An 18,476-nucleotide genomic window follows, 5' to 3' on the forward strand; every position below is an offset into this window, starting at 1 on the left:
CCCCCCCCCCACACCCCAAAAAGAAAAAAAAAAACCCCCGTCTCACTGATCTGCCAGAATATGCAAATGCGGAAAAAATTACTGAATCAGGAAAAGCATTGGCACAACTCACCATCACTTTGACTATTGAATTTTCATCACAAATAACATCTCTACATGACACTTGAGGTGGGCTCCCACCATCTTCAGGCATTCTGCCGCTTGAAGAAACAGTAACTTGGGAAGATCCATTGGTGCAAGTATCTGTATTGGTCTTTAAGGTCACATCAGTAAGTAAAGGAGTATTGATTTCTTTCAACGAGTCAATCCTCAGAAGTCCTTCAAAGCGGTCTTTACACATTTGGAGTTTAAACCACTCATTGTGTGTGTGAAGTGTTGATCTTATTATCTTCATTAGATGTGGTTCTTCAATGCCAAGCCTCCGACCCATTGCCACCTACACAAGTTCATGATGGTTACGAATGGAGTCAACAAGAAGTTGATAATAACAACAACAAAAACAACAACAACAATAAAAAAATAACAGGTACAATATAAATAATAATACTGGTACTAGTAGTAGTAACATAGACAACACAGAAGAAACCACAATGTCAAGTTCTCCTTTTAAGTGTATGCATAATTGCAGATTATTAGTCCTCGGGAGGGTATTTTTATTTTTTTGGTGAGATCATAGGAGGGTCAGTACAAGAGGTTTTGTACTTTGTTCAAGCTTCCTTTCTAGGTGTCTGGTATCTTCTTCTATATTAATAGCTTCAATTAAAGAATATCTATAAGATTCTGAAGAATAAAATATTTCAAGAGCATGACATTCTTTTGTAACAGTGGTGAAAACATCGGTTGCCTTTTTCCTTTTGAGAGTCACAATATCCCAGACCAAGCAAACAGAACATAAGCTTTCAAATCTTCCAGTAGTACATACTTCGAAGTTCAAACCAAGTAAAGCATTGTCACTCATCTTCTCATGAAGAAGTTAGCTCGACATCTGGATCACAACCTCCTCCCATGTCTGACACTCCTCCGGCGGCTCCTGCCGTCGCACCCCTCCTCCCCCTGCTCCTGCTCCCTCTACCACCTCTCCGTCCCTCTCTGCTCCTCCTCTACCCAAGTCTTGGTCCTCTGTTGTCACTACCTCCTCTCCCTCACCATTTGCTACCATTCCATCCACCCTCTCCCTTTCTCCTACCATCGTGGGTCACTCCCACTTCTTTGTCCCTCCCTCGACCAACCATGACAAGCCTGTTGGACTGTCCGTCGGGATTACTGCAAGCTGAAATCCTCAAATGGAAAAATGCATTGTTGGGCACTTCCTTGGAGGGTGGAGCCCACCCTCCTTTTCACATAGTGAAGTCCTCCCTCTCGAAGTAATGGAGGTTGCGTGGTACTCTCTCCACTTTCCTCCTTGACAATGGACTATTTATGTACAACTTCTTTAAAGAATTTGATAAGCTCACTGTTCTTGAAGGCGGCCCATGGCAAGTTGGGAGAAAGCCTATTTTCCTCTGCCACTGGGATCAATACACTACCTTGTCTAAGATGGTTTTTCAAAAAAATTCCCATATGGTGTGCTCTCCCCAACCTCCCCCTGCACTACTGGTGTGCCCAGGGGTTAAGCATTGTGGGCTCTCTATAGGCGAGCCTCTCTTCTCTGATCAAAGAAAAAAAATGATGGATTGTCTTACTTACGCCAGAATCTGTGTTGAGGCAACTGCTGCTCATGCTCTCCCCACATCTGTGGCCATAATTGATGAAGAAGGTTCCACTTTCGATCAACCAATGGAGTATGAATGGTTACCTCCTCATTGTCTTGCTTGCAAAACCTTCGGCCATTCTTCAAAGAGCTGTTCTAAGGCTACTGCTACTTCAACACTAAAGATTCCTTCAGTGATCCTGAAGGCCCTACTGTGATTTCCTGTGTTTCCCCTTCTGCTAGACCCAAATCAGCTGATGCAAGTGACCTCCAGTTATTGTCTGCCGGTCAGAATAGGTTCGCCCTCATGTCCCTATCAGAGTCAGACGATGATGGGGGGAGCCTATCTCCATCGCACACCCTGGTTGCTGACGACACCGCCACTGAGCCCCTTTTTTGCCCTTCCTCTAATGGTCCTGTCTCCCCTACTCCCATCTCTCCCTGCCTTCCTACTTATCCAAAAGCCTTCAGTCTGGCCCATCTTACCCCTCCTCTCGGCCTTTATTCTCTGGCCCATCTCTTTCCATGGGCCTTCATCCTAATTTATCTATCTCTCCTATCTTGAGCCCACTTTCTATTGGGCTGCTAAACTCTACCCGTGACCCACCTACTCTTACCCGCTTCTCTGGCCCGACCCAGCCTCTTCTGGGTGACCCTATTATTGTTAACGCCCCTGCCTTCTTGACCCGCAATGGGCTTCTCCCTCGCCCTTCTGATCCTCTTCCTCCTTGATGTCTCCACCTCCATGCTTTCGTCATCCCATTGCTATTTCCCCCTCAGACCTTCCAAATACATCCGCCTCCCTCCTCCTTCATACCCCTTAACCAGCCCTCCCCATCCCTCCGCCACAGTCTCTTACTCTCTGGCCTCCGCTTCCTCCCCTTCCTTCGTGGATTGCGATACCCCTCGGATAGCCCTGCCTCCCCTACCTCCTTCGTCCTCCCCCTTGTTGCTCGCAATCCTACTCTGGATCAAGTTGTTTTCATGCCAGCCCCTGCCTCCTATCACCCCCATGGGCTCCTCAGCTATCAGTTCCACTGATGACCTCCCGTCGAGCCACCCCACCTTGGAAGGTGATCCTTCGCCTCGCCAATCAGCAAAAGCCCCTCCTTTGCACTTTGGTAGCCCGGGTACTCAACATGGCCATGCAGCTATTGCCACCCCTAGCGCCACCTCTAATAAAGTCCCCTGCTACCTCAGGGTTGTTCAGACTTTCATTGGCTCCTCAACTATCAGTTCCATTGATGGCCTCCCGCAGAGCTGTCTCACCTTGGAAGGTGCTCCTACACCTCTCCAGTCAGCACATGCCCCCCCTATGCACACTTTTGTTAGCCCAGGCACCATCCTGGCCATTCAGCTACTGGTACCCCTAGCGTCACCTTCGATGAAGTCCCCTACTCCCTCAGGGCTGTTCAGAATCCCTTGGTCTCCTTATAAGCTGCCCATCGTCAAATCATCATGCCACCTTGCTGAAGTCTGCATCTAGCTCTCGGAAGAGTGCCTCTTGCTCCTCTGCAGCCAGCTCCATCAACCACAGGAAGACCAAGACTCTTTGACCCTGCCATCCTCTCATCCAAGGGTCCTGACTGCACCTCCATAAGACCTATTCTAACTCCCTCCCCCCTTAAAGAGTACCACCATAGGCTTAGGCCTAAGCCTGGATCCAACCTCTCCAAAACCTCTTTTGGCTCTCTCGAGCATACTCTTCTCCCTCCCTCCCTCCCCTTCTAGATGACCCCCTGGACCATTTGGAATGTTCGAGGTCTGAATTCCTCATCCGAGCATGCTTCCATTCTCTCCCGCATTCGTGACTCCCACTCTGCCTTATGCTGGCTCCTTGAAACCCGCGTCCTCGAGGCCAATGCCCCCCGCATTGCTACATCCATTGCCCCTTCCTGGATCTTCCTCTCCAACTATACACATTGTCTAAATGGGCATATCTGGGTTTTTTGGAACCCCACATACTCAACGTCTCAATCTTATCCTCCTCTCAATCTATCCATCTCTCCATTTCCCACCTCTCTGGCTCTCCCTCCTTTCAGCCATCTATGCTCTTAATCGAGCTCCTGACAGGCTGTCCCTTTGGTCTAATCTCCGCTCCTTTGCCCCCTCTACCCCCTCTGCCGGCTCCCTCCCTTAGGGCATGGCGGGAGACTTCAATGTCATCAAACACTCTTTTGAGAAGATTGGTGGGGACCCATGGATCTCTGTTGGTCCCTTCAATGATTGAATTGATGATATTGGTATAAACGACCTTTGTTAGTTTGGATCCAAATTCACCTGGAACAATCGCAGAGTTGGTTAAGCCTATATTACTTATAAATTAGACAGGGTAATGAAGCTTGGCTCGACTCCTTCCTCTCTTCTATGCCTACTTCAACCTCCCTGCCATCTCTGACCATTCTCCCATCACTCTCCATATTCAGCCCCATATCTCCTTTGGCCCCAAGCCATTCAAAATTTTCGATGTGTGGTCCGTTCACCAGGATTTCCTCCCTATTGTTTATGAGGCTTGGAACATCCATGTTCATGCCTTTGCTTCCCCCCTAACTGCTTTCGCGTGAAAGCTGAGAAATGTCAAAGTTGCCCTTAAAAGATGGAATTCTCTCTCATTTAATAACATTAACTCAAATGTCTCTTGCTACAAAGACAAGTTGAATCACATCCAAGCTAGTCTTCGGCTCGACCCTCTCAACCCCTCCCTGGCTGAGGAAGAGAGAATCTTCTCCACTGAACTATCCTCTATCCTTGCCCAGGAAGAAAGCTTCCTCTGCCAAAAATCCAGAATCAAATGGCTCAAGCTTGGGGATTTGAACTTTGCTTACTTCCACCACTTCCTCAAGGCTAGAACTAATGCCAACTTCATCCCCAAGTTGGTCTTGCTGGATGGTGCCACTCTTCTCAATCCTAAGGACGTCAAGGACGAATCCTCCTATTTTTCTTCCCTCTTCCAACCCTCTCCTTCCCCCTCTTCCTCCCGGCCTTCTCAACAAATTCATCCCTCTGATCATCTCCTCCCCTCCCTCTAGGCCATTCCGTCTGATGATGAGATCCTAGTGACTATTCTCTCTCACAAGTCCAACAAGGCTCTAGGTATTGATGGTTTCAGTATGAAATTTTTCTCCTCCTGCTAGCATATCATTAGGTCTGACCTAATCCGCATCATCAGAAGCTTTTTTCTCTCCCCTAACCAAATCAAAGGTGTTAACCACACCTTCCTCTACCTTATCCCCAAGAAAGACGGTGCCATCTCCATGCCTGACTTTAGACCTATCTCCCTTTCCAATCTACTGTATAAATTTATTCCCAAAATCCTAGCCAATAGGATTCAACTTGTCATTGATTCTTTAGTCAGCGCAAATCAATCAGCCTTCACTACTGGAAGAAGCATTGCTAATAACATTATCCTCTGGAAAGAGATTGTTCAAGGCTTTGATCGGAAATCTCATTCTCCCATTGCTCTTCTCAAAATTAACATCCATAAAGCCTTTGACTCCATTCATTGGGATTTTATCTCTAGAGTCCTCCAAATGTTCTCCCCCATTCTTTTGTCCCTTGGATCCACTCATGCATCTCATCCCCCTCCTCTGTTTTAGTGAATGGCAGTCCTGCTAGTTATTTCCCCTCCTTTGTGGGTATCAGGCGAGGATGCCCCCTTTCTCCCTTCCTCTTCTCCCTTGCCCTAGAGGTGCACTCCCGATCCATCCAATCTTCCATTGATCAACATCTCATCTCCTCTATCCCTAAATGCAAATCCCTCATTCTCACTCACCTTGCTTTTACGGATGATCTTATGATCTTCTCCAAGGCTGACCACTCCATTTCCTCCATCGTGTCCTCCCTTTGCCTTTTTGAGTCCCTTTCAGGTCTCCACATCGATCTCCTTAAATCTAGCATTTTCCTTTCTGGTGCCCCTCCTCTGGCCAAGCTAGGTTCCTCTAACTTACGGGCTTCTCCCTTGGTTCCCTCCCCATTAAATATCATGGTCTACCTCTCATATCCTCCAGGCTCTCCGCTCAATCACTGCACCCCTTTACTTGATCAAATTAGAAAGAGGCTCCAGTTGTGGAAAGGAAAGCTTTTCTCCTACATTGGCTGCCTAGTTATTATTAGATCAGTTCTCCAATCCTTGTATCTCTACTGGTATGGTGTCTTCTCTCTCCCTTCTGCCACATCCAAATCTATCAACACCCTCCTGTGTTCCTTCCTCTAGAAAGGTGTTGACTCCTCTCGTTTTCTCAAGCCTATCTATTGGGATAAAGTCTGCCTCCCAAATCTGAGGGTGGCCTTGGCCTTCCAAGAATCTCTAATGTTACTTCTGCTGCCATCCTCAAGCTCATTTGGAAGATCATCACTAAGAATAAAAGTACTTGGGTCTCCTGGGTTTATTCCCGCCCCCTTAAGCAGGACTCCCTGTGGACAACCTCCTCCTCCTCTGATTCCTCTTGGATTTGGTGCAATATTCTTAACTCTAAATCTTCTGCCCTTTCAGCTATCTCCTGGACTCCTACTCCATTGGCAATAGATCCTCCACCTCTCTTTGGTTAGACCTTCGGCATCCCTCCGGTATTCTCCTTCATCTGATTACTCCTAGAGTCATCTATTCTTCTGGTATTCCTCAATCTGCCACTGTTGATTCCAACATTTCTTTTGCCGATTGGTACCCCCTTCCTCCCCTCCCCCCTCGCGGATCTCTAGTCCTCCCTTCCTCCCATCCCTCGGGGTCACCGTGGAAGAGATGATAAAATCATTTGACTCCCCTCCCCTAAGGGAATTTTCACTTCTGCTTCTGTTTAGAACCACATAAGCTCAGTAGGGCCAATTGTGCCCTAGCGCAACATCATCTGGTTCAAAGCCTTAAAAGGTCATATCCCTCATCATAGCTTTACAGCCTAGCGTGCTATCTCTAACTACCTTCCCATGTAATCTTTCCTCATCTCCAGGCATATTCCACTCAAGGATTAAAGTATCGGTATTGGTCGCCGTATCGGTCGACCATAATTAAGATACGTATCGGAGGGTATCGTATCGTATCGGAGATACGCTAAAGATACGCACATAAATGGATAAATGAATATGAAATACCCTTTTAAACACTTTTGCATAAAAAATTTATTAAAAAAAGCTATTGATAACATGTATTATGCATAAACACTAAATTGAGGGTATCGCACTAAGAATTCAAGGTTTGTAGTTGTCCCATAAATGTAAAATCCTTGTTCCAAACCTTGATTTCCACTTTAGTTAAAGAGAAATATGGCTGGCAGCAACTTTGGAACAAAAACCCCTCAAAAAATCGTGTTTTCTGAAAAAAAATACCCATCTTGGCCATTATATGACCGTAGCGCACTATATCGGTACATACAGATACGTACTGATCGATACATACCGATACTCTCTCAGTATCCTCTCCATCAGTACATACCGATACATACCGATACTCTCTCAGTATCATCTACAAGGATTCGATGATCCATCTTCATTAACATAAGACCTTTTTATATAGAAAAAGGAACATGAAAGAGTACATTGGATACATTCGATTCCATATGGGATGACCGACACCACGACCGACACTTTCTAAAAGCAAATAGTACAAAAGCAAAAGCAAATAGTACAATATTATTACAACACATTATTAAAGCAACACACACGGCATACGAGAAGATAACTTTAGTCGCTATCTGAATTGTCAGTGCTGCTGGCTGGATAAAAAGTAACATGATCAATGAGCCAGTCGTTGTGCGCATCAAGGAGGCGCTCGATTCGAGGATCAATGAGGTGACCGGATTGATGGAGATCCCAAGCCTTATCTAAACGGTCAAGGAGTGGAGTCAGTACTTGTTGTGGCAGAGTGTCATTGACTCGACATATAGTGGTAAGGAATCTTCTCCATTCATCCCGATGGCCGAAATGGGTGTAGTAAGGATCATATGGTTTGGTGCCATAGATATGAAAATCAGACACAGTGAATGTGGTGGCAGGGTTGTTGATTTGGATCAAAGATTTGGTGGATGACAGGGGGTCGGTGAAAAAGGATTATGATATGGGGAATATCCGGGTATGGGTCATCAGAGGAGGGGAGATAACCAGTCAAGAGATTAAGCCATTGTTCCGGTGGGGCGAACAACTGAAGAAACTGTAGGATAGGATTAACTGGTTGGTGGTGGTTGTAAAGAGGATGATGGTGGTGAAGAGGATCTGTCCATCGACCTAAAAACAAATGAAGGGTAAGGAGGGGAAAATTAAGGGCGATAGTGTGGGTAGAACAGAGGTACCAAAATATGCACTTGTAGATGAGAGGAAATTCTGAGATTTTAGTAGGAGAAGTAAAGGTAAACATGGTGAGGAAAGGATAGTCAGGATGAAAACAAAGTCCTGAGATGGGGAGTCCATATCTTCGAAGAGAAACTTCGAGGAGTCAGAAGGCTGTAGACTTGCTATATGAAAGGACTGTTCTCAAGGTGAGGTCTTGAAGGATTTCAGGGGGAAGATCTGGAGGAAGAGAACAACAAAGGTTATGACCTGGTGGTGGTGGAGACTGGGAGGTGGAGGCTCCAGGGGTTATGGGGAAAAGTAAAGGGATAATGGCAAAGGTTGAGGTTGGTCGGGAGAGGAAATCTGCCAAAACATTTTCTTTTCCTTTAATGTGTTTAACATCAAAAGACCATTGGGAGAACCACTGAGCCCATCGGAGAAGTTGTGCCTGAGGAAGATACTTTTGTCGGAATTCAAGCATCCGTGGGAAACTGGACATGTCAAGTTCAACTAGGAACTAATGGCCAATTAAATGGAATTGGAACTTCTCTATGCCTCTTTTAATTGCTAGAATCTCTTTAAATGTAGAATGATAATGAGTTTCAGAGGGTTTGAAAGATCCACTTTTGTATCCACAGACAATTCTTGTAGTTGTAGAAGGCTGTTCTTCAAGAAGAACTGCACCCCAGTGAGTATCACTGGCATCGGTTTGTAAGATTCGTTTTCCAGTGGATGGAATCTGAAGTGTGGGGAGGTGCTCAGAGAGTTTCTTTAAAGCCTGTATAGTTGTTGTGTGAGCAACAGACCATGGAGGAGCATTCTTTCGAAAAAGCTGGTGTAGCAGAGAAGTATGTATGATCTGTTGTGGAAGAAACTCTGTCATATAGTTGACGATCCAAAGAAATTGTTGAACTTGATTTTTGGTGAGAGGACCATCTGGAAATAGCTGCAAAGAGGTTGCAATATGTGGTTGCAGATGATATTGTCCTTTGGAGATAGTGACACCAAGAAAATCAATAGAAGGGACGCCAATTTGTATCTTCTTTGGAGAGAGCATAAGACCATATTGTTGAACAAGCTGATGAAAATGCTGAAGAAGCTGCAGATGGGCTGCTTCTGTGTTGGAGAAGAGAAGAATATCATCAATATATATAAGCGCATGGTCTTGGATGGGGGCAAAGATCTTCATCATGACTCTCAGGAAGATAGAGGGGGTTGTTTTGAGACCAAAAGGCATGGCTGTCCATTGCATGTGGTGGCCTGGAATGCAAAAAGCTGTCTTTGGTCTGTCTTCAGGAACAATTCCAAGTTGCCAAAAACCTGCTTTGAGGTCAAACTTTGAGAACACAGTAGCATGGGCTAGCTGGAGAAGTAAAGCCGGACGAGTTGGGAGAGGGAACTTTTCATCAGCCAAAAAGGGATTTAAAGGCTGATAATTAATCACCATTCTCAGCTTTCCTCGAATTTGTTCTGTTCTTCTGTTAACATAAAATGCCTGGCACGCCTATGGAGAGAAAGTGGGTTCCAAAAGACCTTGGGACTGAAGTTGTTGAATCTCTTGGATAGCCAAGGAAAGATGTTCTGGATTGAGGCGCCTGGATGGCTGGCTTTTATTGGATTGACATCTTCATTTTTCTTGAAAGGCAGTGTAATGAAGAAGTCAGGGTTCTGCCATAAGGGTTGAGAACACTTGTAAGAAAATCCGAATGAGATTCTGCACAAGATGTGGAGAGAATATGTGCCTTAATTTCTTCAAAGAGGGAAGGTCCTGCAAGAAATAAGTTAGAAATAGGGGACCAAGGGAGAAGCTGTTGCTTATAGAGAAGACCTTGAGGTGTCCATCGGAGAGGGAGATGTCGAAGAATATCAAATCCGATGATAAGGTCTTTGCCTGGAAAATGGGTTCCAAAGACTGTATGGGTTATTGACAATGTTGGAAGAAGTTGAATTTTTATGGGTTGTCTAGACACAAGAGTGATGTGGAAGATTTCACCATTAGCTGCAAGAAAAGGTAAAGGGGGATCTTGAGGTTTCGAGAAAGGTTTAGGGAGGACCTTTGGGTTCAGGATTGTAGTAGCAGCTCCAGTGTCAAGGAAGGCAATAAGGTTTATGGGTTTGGCATAAGGTTCAGGGAGTATTGTGACAGAAACATGGGGAAGGGTAACTGGATGACTTTGTAAGAAAGGAGGCTGAGCAGGAGGATGGGCAGAGGGAAGGAGAGGTATTACCTGGTAGAGGGGATCAGATTCCTCGGACTCAGAGAGGGAAGACTCTGGGTCTGAGTCTGTATCAGGAAAATCTATTGCAAAAAGAGAGAGGTCTGTAGGAGTGTCATCAAGAGAATATAAAGACTCAAGGTCAGCGTCTTGTAGATCTTCCTAGTGAAGAGAAGATAACATGTGCAAAACCTTGTCTTTCTTTCGAGACTGAGGACAATTTTTTGCAAAATGTCCATTTTTTCCACAGACATAATAAGCAGAGAACTTGTTTTTTCCTCTAATATGCTTTTTGCGGGGGAATCGCCATTTTTTCTTTGGAGACCGAAAAGAGAACCATTTCTTTTTGAATGGATTCCTTTTGTGAGAGAAAAGAGGAAACTATCGGTGATGAGATGGTTTCTTAGTAGCACAGTCACATGATTTGTCACCTTTGCACTTGATTTTGAGATAAGAGGTATCACAAGCAGAGGAGACTTTATCAGAACGATCTTGCAAATCTTTCCAGACTTTTTTAATGTTGCAAAGCTTATCAAGGGCAGTGAGAGCATAGTTGTATAGAGAACCAATAGTATAAGAGGCCAATGGAATATTCTAATTCCTCAAAAACTGCTATGTATCTGCACCAAGGGGCTCTGGCAGAGAGTTTAAAAAGACTTGCTTTAAATTCTCATCATCAATACCACCAATTTTATGAAATCGGTAGGTCATTCTAGAGAAATGTTTGTCAAGATCTGGTCGAAGAAGAGAACAACACTTCATCTGGAGAAATTCATCACGGGCCTTTGAGAGATCATTTGAAACGGGACCAAGAAATTCTTGATAGAGAGTGGTAACAAACTGGCTTTCAGTAAGCTGTACAATCTGTAGCTGTCTATAAGGACCAAGAGCTAAATACCACTCCCTGAGTTTGCCTTGGAGTCGGGCAACAAATTTGGACAAGACAGTGACAGATGAAGCTCCTTCATGAAGTAATTTATGTTACGAGAATGATAACATGTATTGGATGATCCATGTATTGGATAACATGTAGACGACAGTCTACCCAGCAATAGTTACGAGAACGATATGAGGCGGGTGATCCATGTATTAGACCCTTGAGCACTGAATCAAAATACCCTCTCTTTGTCAAATATGGTACCCCCAAAACTTCTCCTAATTCTTCCTTCTCTCCATGTAAACCTCCTCCAAAACCTGATTTACCTCCTCCAGTTATTCCTCCCTGTTGTATGTATACTCCAGGCTCTTCCTCTTCTTCTCCTCTTAAATCATTTCCCGGCCTTCATGACTCTGGTCCAGATGTTTATGGTATTCATCAAGTTTGGAAAATTAAACCATCAGGCTATCTCTCTTGTTGAAGCAGGTTTGAATTGGCATGCAGAAAATGCTACAGTTCAGAACCAGTACCTTGAAAGAATATTAGCTCAGACTCAACAGACTCATGGTGCTTTGTCCCATCATGATCATCTTCTTCAATCTCTACGACGAGACATTGATTAGGTCCATATTGAACTTGCTGGAATTACTTCTAGTGTTGCTGATACCACTACAGCTTTTGCCCTTATTGGTCAAAAAGAGCACCTCAGATACCTTGAAGCACAACTTCACCAAATGCAGCAACAACAACCTCGTGCTCCCTCTTTTGCCTCCTCTCATCGGCAACAGCAACCACTTCCAGTTACAATTCCAAGCTTCATTCCACAAGATCCTTTTGCTATGTATGCCTGTCCGATGCCTCCTATTGTTTCCTCTTCAAGGATTTTTCCTACTGAAGAATTGAAAGAACTTCAACGTCAACAGCGTGCTCTTCCCAAAAGAACACGAGCAGTCAGAGGACGTGCCCGCAGTAGACTACCCTTAGCATAGACATCCACTACTGCACTAATGGATCTTAGTGACTATGAAGATGAATATGCAGATGCCCTACCAGCACCTCCCCCATTTACCCCTTATCCTATGCCAGTCTCCTATCCTGCCCCTCCACCTCCTAATCCTTTAAGAACACCATCATTAGTTCCCCCAGCCACTACTACCTCTACCCCTGTGACTACTACACCACCACCAAAATCCATCCATACCATCATTTCCCCCTCAGAAAACCCTCTCTCTGAGTATCTTACAACCCTTTCTATCTCCGATCCAGCCCCCCCCTCCTTCTTTCATGAATGAAGGACCCCAACCAGCTACCCCTCATGTTTCTGAAATGGATGATGATCCTGAAATACAGAATCCTGACACACCCAGACAGCCTCCTGTCCCTCCTACACCTTTTACCCCATATCAAAACCAGACCCAAAACAATTTTTCACCCTGGATGATATTCCTGTTTCCAAATGGGCATCTCGGATTGCTGATTTTCATGCATGGATTAATGCTGAATTACTTCATGAAGGAGCTTCATCTGTCACTGTCTTGTTCAAATTTGTTGCCCGACTCCAAGGCAAACTCAGGGAATAGTATTTAGCTCTTGGTCCTTACAGACAGCTGCAGATTGTACCGCTTACTGAAAGCCAGTTTGTTACCACTCCCTATCAAGAATTTCTTGGTCCCATTTCAAATGATCTCTTAAAGGCCCGTGATGAATTTCTCCAGATGAAGTGTTGTTCTCTTCTTCGGCCAGATCTTGACAAACATTTCTCCAGAATTACCGACCGATTTCATAAAATTGGTGGTATTGATGATGAGAATTTAAAGCAAGTCTTTTTAAACTCTATGCCAGAGCCCCTTGGCGCAGATACACAACAGTTTCTGAAGAATCAGAATATTCCGTTGGCCTTTTGTACTATTGGTTCTCTATACAGCTATGCTCTCACCGCCCTTGATAAGCTTTGCAACATTAAAAAAGTCTGGAAAGATTTGCAAGATCGTTCTGATAAAGTCTCCTCTGCTTGTGATACCTCTTATCTCAAAATCAAGTGCAAAAGTGACAAATCATGTGACTGTGCTACTAAGAAACCATCTCATCACCGATAGTTTCCTCTTTTCTCTCACAAAAGGAATCCATTCAAAAAGAAACGGTTCTCTTTTTGGTCTCCAAAGAAAAAATGGCGACTCCTCCGCAAAAAGCATATTAGAGGAAAAAACAAGTTCTCTGCTTATTATGTCTGTGGAAAAAATGGACATTTTGCAAAAAATTGTCCTCAGTCTCGAAAGAAAGACAAGGTTTTGCACATGTTATCTTCTCTTCACCAGGAAGATCTACAAGACGCTGACCTTGAGTCTTTATATTCTCTTGATGACACTCCTACAGACCTCTCTCTTTTTGCAATAGATTTTCCTAATACAGACTCAGACCCAGAGTCTTCCCTCTCTGAGTCCGAGGAATCTGATCCCCTCTACCAGGTAATACCTCTCCTTCCCTCTGCCCATCCTCCTGCTCAGCCTCCTTTCTTACAAAGTCATCCAGTTACCCTTCCCCATGTTTCTGTCACAATACTCCCTGAACCTTATGCCAAACCCATAAACCTTATTGCCTTCCTTGACACTGGAGCTGCTACTACAATCCTGAACCCAAAGGTCCTCCCTAAACCTTTCTCGAAACCTCAAGATCCCCCTTTACCTTTTCTTGCAGCTAATGGTGAAATCTTCCACATCACTCTTGTGTCTAGACAACCCATAAAAATTCAACTTCTTCCAACATTGTCAATAACCCATACAGTCTTTGGAACCCATTTTCCAGGCAAAGACCTTATCATCGGATTTGATATTCTTCGACATCTCCCTCTCCGATGGACACCTCAAGGTATTCTCTATAAGCAACAACTTCTCCCTTGGTCCCCTATTTCAAACTTATTTCTTGCAGGACCTTCCCTCTTTGAAAAAATTAAGGCACATATTCTCTCCACATCTTGTGCAGAATCTCATTCGGATTTTCTTACAAAGTGTTCTCAACCCTTATGGCAGAACCCTGACTTCTTCATTACACTGCCTTTCAAGAAAAATGAAGATGTCAATCCAACAAAAGCCAGCCATCCAGGCCTCAATCCGGAACATCTTTCCTTGGCTATCCAAGAGACTCAGCAACTTCAGTCCCAAGGTCTTTTGGAACCCACTTTCTCTCCATGGGCGTGCCAGGCATTTTATGTTAACAAAAGAACAGAACAAATTCGAGAAAAGCTGAGAATGGTTATTAATTATCGGCCTTTAAATCACTTTTTAGCTGATGAAAAGTTCCCTCTCCCAACTCGTCTGGCTTTACTTCTCCTGCTAGCCCATGCTACTGTGTTCTCAAAGTTTAACCTCAAAGCAGGTTTTTGGCAACTTGGAATTGTTCCTGAAGACAGACCAAAGACAACTTTTTGCATTCCAGGCCACCACATGCAATGGACAGTCATGCCTTTTGGTCTCAAAACAGCCCCCTTTATCTTCCAGAGAGCCATGATAAAGATCTTTGCCCCCATCCAAGACCATGCGCTTATATATATTGATGATATTCTTCTCTTCTCCAACACAGAAGCAGCCCATCTACAGCTTCTTCAGCATTTTCATCAGCTTGTTCAACAATATGGTCTTATGCTCTCTCCAAAGAAGATACAAATTGGCGTCCCTTCTATTGATTTTCTTGGTGTCACTATCTCCAAAGGACAATATCATCTGCAACCACATATTGCAACCTCTTTGCAGCTATTTCCAGATGGTCCTCTCACCAAAAAACAAGTTCAACAATTTCTTGGGATCGTCAACTATATGACAGAGTTTCTTCCACAACAGATCATACATACTTCTCTGCTACACCAGCTTTTGCGAAAGAATGCTCCTCCATGGTCTGCTGCTCACACAACAGCTATACAGGCTTTAAAGAAACTCTCTGAGCACCTCCCCACACTTCAGATTCCATCTACTGGAAAACGAATCTTACAAACCGATGCCAGTGATACTGGGGCACAGTTCTTCTTGAAGAACAACCTTCTACAACTACAAGAATTGTCTACGGATACAAAAGTGGATCTTTCAAACCCTCTGAAACTCATTATCATTCTACATTTAAAGAGATTCTAGCAGTTAAAAGAGGCATAGAGAAGTTCCCATAGTTGTCAAGGCGTCGCCTAGGCGACGCCTTGGCGTCCAGGCGGTTTTCCTGGAGCCTAGGCAACAGCCGCCTTGTTGCACTGCATGTCGCCTTCTGTTTCGGCACTTATTTATGCCAAATATCATTCAAGTAAATGTTTTTAATATTTGTTATTTCATTTACTTAAGATATTATTCATAAATAAGCAAATACACCCTATTTTAATCCAATAAAAATAGTTTAAAAATCAAATTCCAAAAGGATAAAAAGTCAACCCCCCAGTCCAAGAACAAAAACTGGATTTTGGTTATAGGGACGATTTTCAACTTTTAAATGCTAGGGTTTTTCTCAATTATGAAAATTTTATAAGTTCTATCATGTTAAAACATTGCTAAAAACCAAAAGTCCGGTAAAAAAAATATTTTGTTTTGATATTCATAAAATTATTTTCATTCAGGCGATTTTAACAGTATTCACGCACTTAAAAATAAGTTTGACTGAAGCATTACTTTGTCATTGCAACTCAGATTTAAGTAATCTTAGACTTGTTTGAAAGCTGGTTTTATATTATAACTAATACAAAAAATCTCATGTAAAAATAAAATCATTTGACCAGTCAAACTTATTATAGAATAAGAGCATTTCTCTAAATGTTGATTTTTTATAACTTAATATGACTTAATGTTAATTTTTTATGGTTTGATGTGGCTAAATGCTGATTTTTAATGACTTGATGTGGCTTAATCTTGATTTTTTATGATACAAGGTATATATAACTTACTAAATAATGTTAGAAAATAGGAAAAATAAAAAATAACACTTGTTCGCCTAGTTCGCCCTAAGGCGGGCGCCTTCTCGCCTAAGCGCTGAGACAACCCTCTACCGCCTTGGTTCGCCTTGGCGCCGTGACAACTATGGAAGTTCCAATTCCATTTAATTGGCCATCAGTTCCTAGTTGAACTTGACATGTCCAGTTTCCCACGGATGCTTGAATTCCGACAAAAGCATCTTCCTCAGGCACTTCTCCGATGGGCTCAGTGGTTCTCCCAATGGTCTTTTGATGTTAAACACATTAAAGGAAAATAAAATGTTTTGGCAGATTTCCTCTCCCGACCAACCTCAACCTTTGCCATTATCCCTTTACTTTTCCCCATAACCCCTGGAGCCTCCACCTCCCAGTCTCCACCACCACCAGGTCATAACCTTTGTTGTTCTCTTCCTCCAGATCTTCCCCCTGAAATCCTTCAAGACCTCACCTTGAGAACAGTCCTATCATATAGCAAGTCTACAGCCTTCCGACTCCTCGAAGTTTCTCTTCGAAGATATGGACTCCCCATCTCAGGACTTTGTTTTCATCCTGACTATCCTTTCCTCACCATGTTTATCTTTACTTCTCCTACTGAAATCTCAGAATTTCCTCTCATCTACAAGTGCATATTTTGGCACCTCTGTTCTACCCACACCATCGCCCTTAATTTTCCCCTCCTTACCCTTCATTGGTTTTTAGGTTAATGGACAGATCCTCTTCACCACCATCATCCTCTTTACAACCACCACCAACCAGTTAATCCTATCCTACAGTTTCTCCAGTTGTTCGCCCCACCGGAACAATGGCTTAATCTCTTGACTGGTTATCTCCCCTCCTTTGATGACCCATACCCGAATATTCCCCATATTATAATCCTTTTTCATCGACCCCCTGTCATCCACCAAATCTTTGATCCAAATCAACAACCCTGCCACCACATTCACTATGTGTCTGATTTTCATATCTATGGCACTAAACCATATGATCCTTACCACACCCGTTTCGGCCATCGGGATGAATGGAGAAGAATCCTTACCACTATGTGTCGAGTCAATGACACTCTGCCACAACAAGTAACGACTCCACTCCTTGACCGTTTAGATAAGGCTTGGGATCTCCATCAATCTGGTCACCTTACTGATCCTCGAATCGAGCGCCTCCTTGATGCGCACAACGACTGGCTCATTGATCATGCTACTTTTTATCTAGCCAGCAGCACTGACAGTTCAGAGAGCGACTAAAGTTATCTTCTCATATACCGTGTGTGATGCTTTAATAATGTGTTGTAATAATATTGTACTATTTGCTTTTGCTTTTGTACTATTTGCTTTTAGAAAGTGTCGGTCGTGGTGTCGGTCGTCCCATATGGAATCCAATGTATCCAATGTACTCTTTCATGTCCCTTTTTCCCTATAAAAGGGTCTTATGTTAATGAAGATGGATCATCGAATCCTTGTGTGAAAATCGTCTCTTCTAAATACTCAACGATATGTACCGATCGATACATACAAATACTCACCGATATGTATCGATACATACCGAAACATATATTTCACCTCGATTTTATATTTTTCATAGAGTATCAGGACGTATCGATAGTGTATTGGTGCATATCGGTATGTATCGTAGGATATATATTGATACGAAAGGATTTTAAAAATTCTTTCATGTATCGTATCGGTCAACTAAATTTAAGATACGTGTCGGAGGGTATCGTATCGGTATCGGAGATACTTTAAACCATGATTCCACTGCCTTTGCTGGAATGGCACTAAAGATATTGACCACCCTTTTTTTTTCTCCTGCCCCTTTTCCTCTTCTATTTGGAAAAAGGTCCTTAAATCCTGCTGGCCCTCCAGCAGATGATGATACAGATACGGCTGCCATTACCAAGTTGGACCAATATGACCAGCTTTGGAAGCCAAGAGTCAAGAAGAACCGATCCAACCCAGGGTTTTGGTCCAACAAGGGTTGGAAACAAAATTAGTAGTTTACTTAGTATTTTATTTCATGCTTTTACTTTCCAGATTCGAATGTAGGAGTTAAGATTTATTTCCTTGCATTGGTTTCCTTTTATGGTTATTTCCTAATTTAGGCTAGATACTATGTTAGTAGAGTTTCTAATTTCACGTCTTTATTCTCTATATATTGGTTGTAGTCGATGGACATGTGGAGAATGATGAATTAAGTATTTTAGGTGAAGTTGTGGTTATGCTTGGTTGTGTGAATCTCCCCCCTCCCTTTGATTCTTCCCTTCTTCCCTAAGGCTCCCATCAAATTGGTATCAGAGCTGAAGGATCCTCCTTCGTTCTCTCCCCATTCCCTTCTTCCTTCCATCTTCCTTCTTCCCTTCCCATTCTTTGTCTAGATTCTACCGTGATTGAGAACACCCAAAAAAAAAAGAAAAAAACTCCCAATTCTGCCCAGAGAACCAAAATCGACCCCTTCCATCCCAACCCACTTCTTTTCTCCCAACTTTATCTGATCAACCCCTTT

General features: G+C 43.4%; 1 protein-coding gene across 1 annotated transcript; it reads left to right on the forward strand.

Moving 5' to 3' along the window:
* Positions 1–11,448: 11,448 nt before the first annotated feature.
* On the forward strand, positions 11,449–15,162 carry LOC122084761. Its single transcript, XM_042653196.1, has 5 exons — positions 11,449–11,608; positions 11,717–11,882; positions 12,645–13,041; positions 13,844–13,906; positions 14,068–15,162. The coding sequence occupies exons 1-5, from the start codon at positions 11,449–11,451 to the stop codon at positions 15,160–15,162; spliced, it is 1,881 nt and encodes a 626-aa protein (XP_042509130.1).
* The last annotated feature ends 3,314 nt before the right edge of the window (positions 15,163–18,476 follow it).

Source organism: Macadamia integrifolia, chromosome 7 (assembly GCF_013358625.1).
Source record: "Macadamia integrifolia cultivar HAES 741 chromosome 7, SCU_Mint_v3, whole genome shotgun sequence".
NCBI lineage: Eukaryota > Viridiplantae > Streptophyta > Magnoliopsida > Proteales > Proteaceae > Macadamia > Macadamia integrifolia.

What these genes read in the sequence shown, in the direction of transcription:
- LOC122084761 (XM_042653196.1), top strand. Translation starts at nt 11,449, where the DNA reads ATGACTCTGGTCCAGATGTTTATGGTATTCATCAAGTTTGGAAAATTA. An exon ending in CCACAAGATCCTTTTGCTAT is followed by an intron (nt 11,883 to 12,644) that starts GTATGCCTGTCC and finishes TGGTCCTTACAG; the next exon opens with ACAGCTGCAGATTGTACCGC. An exon ending in TCTCCGATGGACACCTCAAG is followed by an intron (nt 13,907 to 14,067) that starts GTATTCTCTATA and finishes CCCTTATGGCAG; the next exon opens with AACCCTGACTTCTTCATTAC.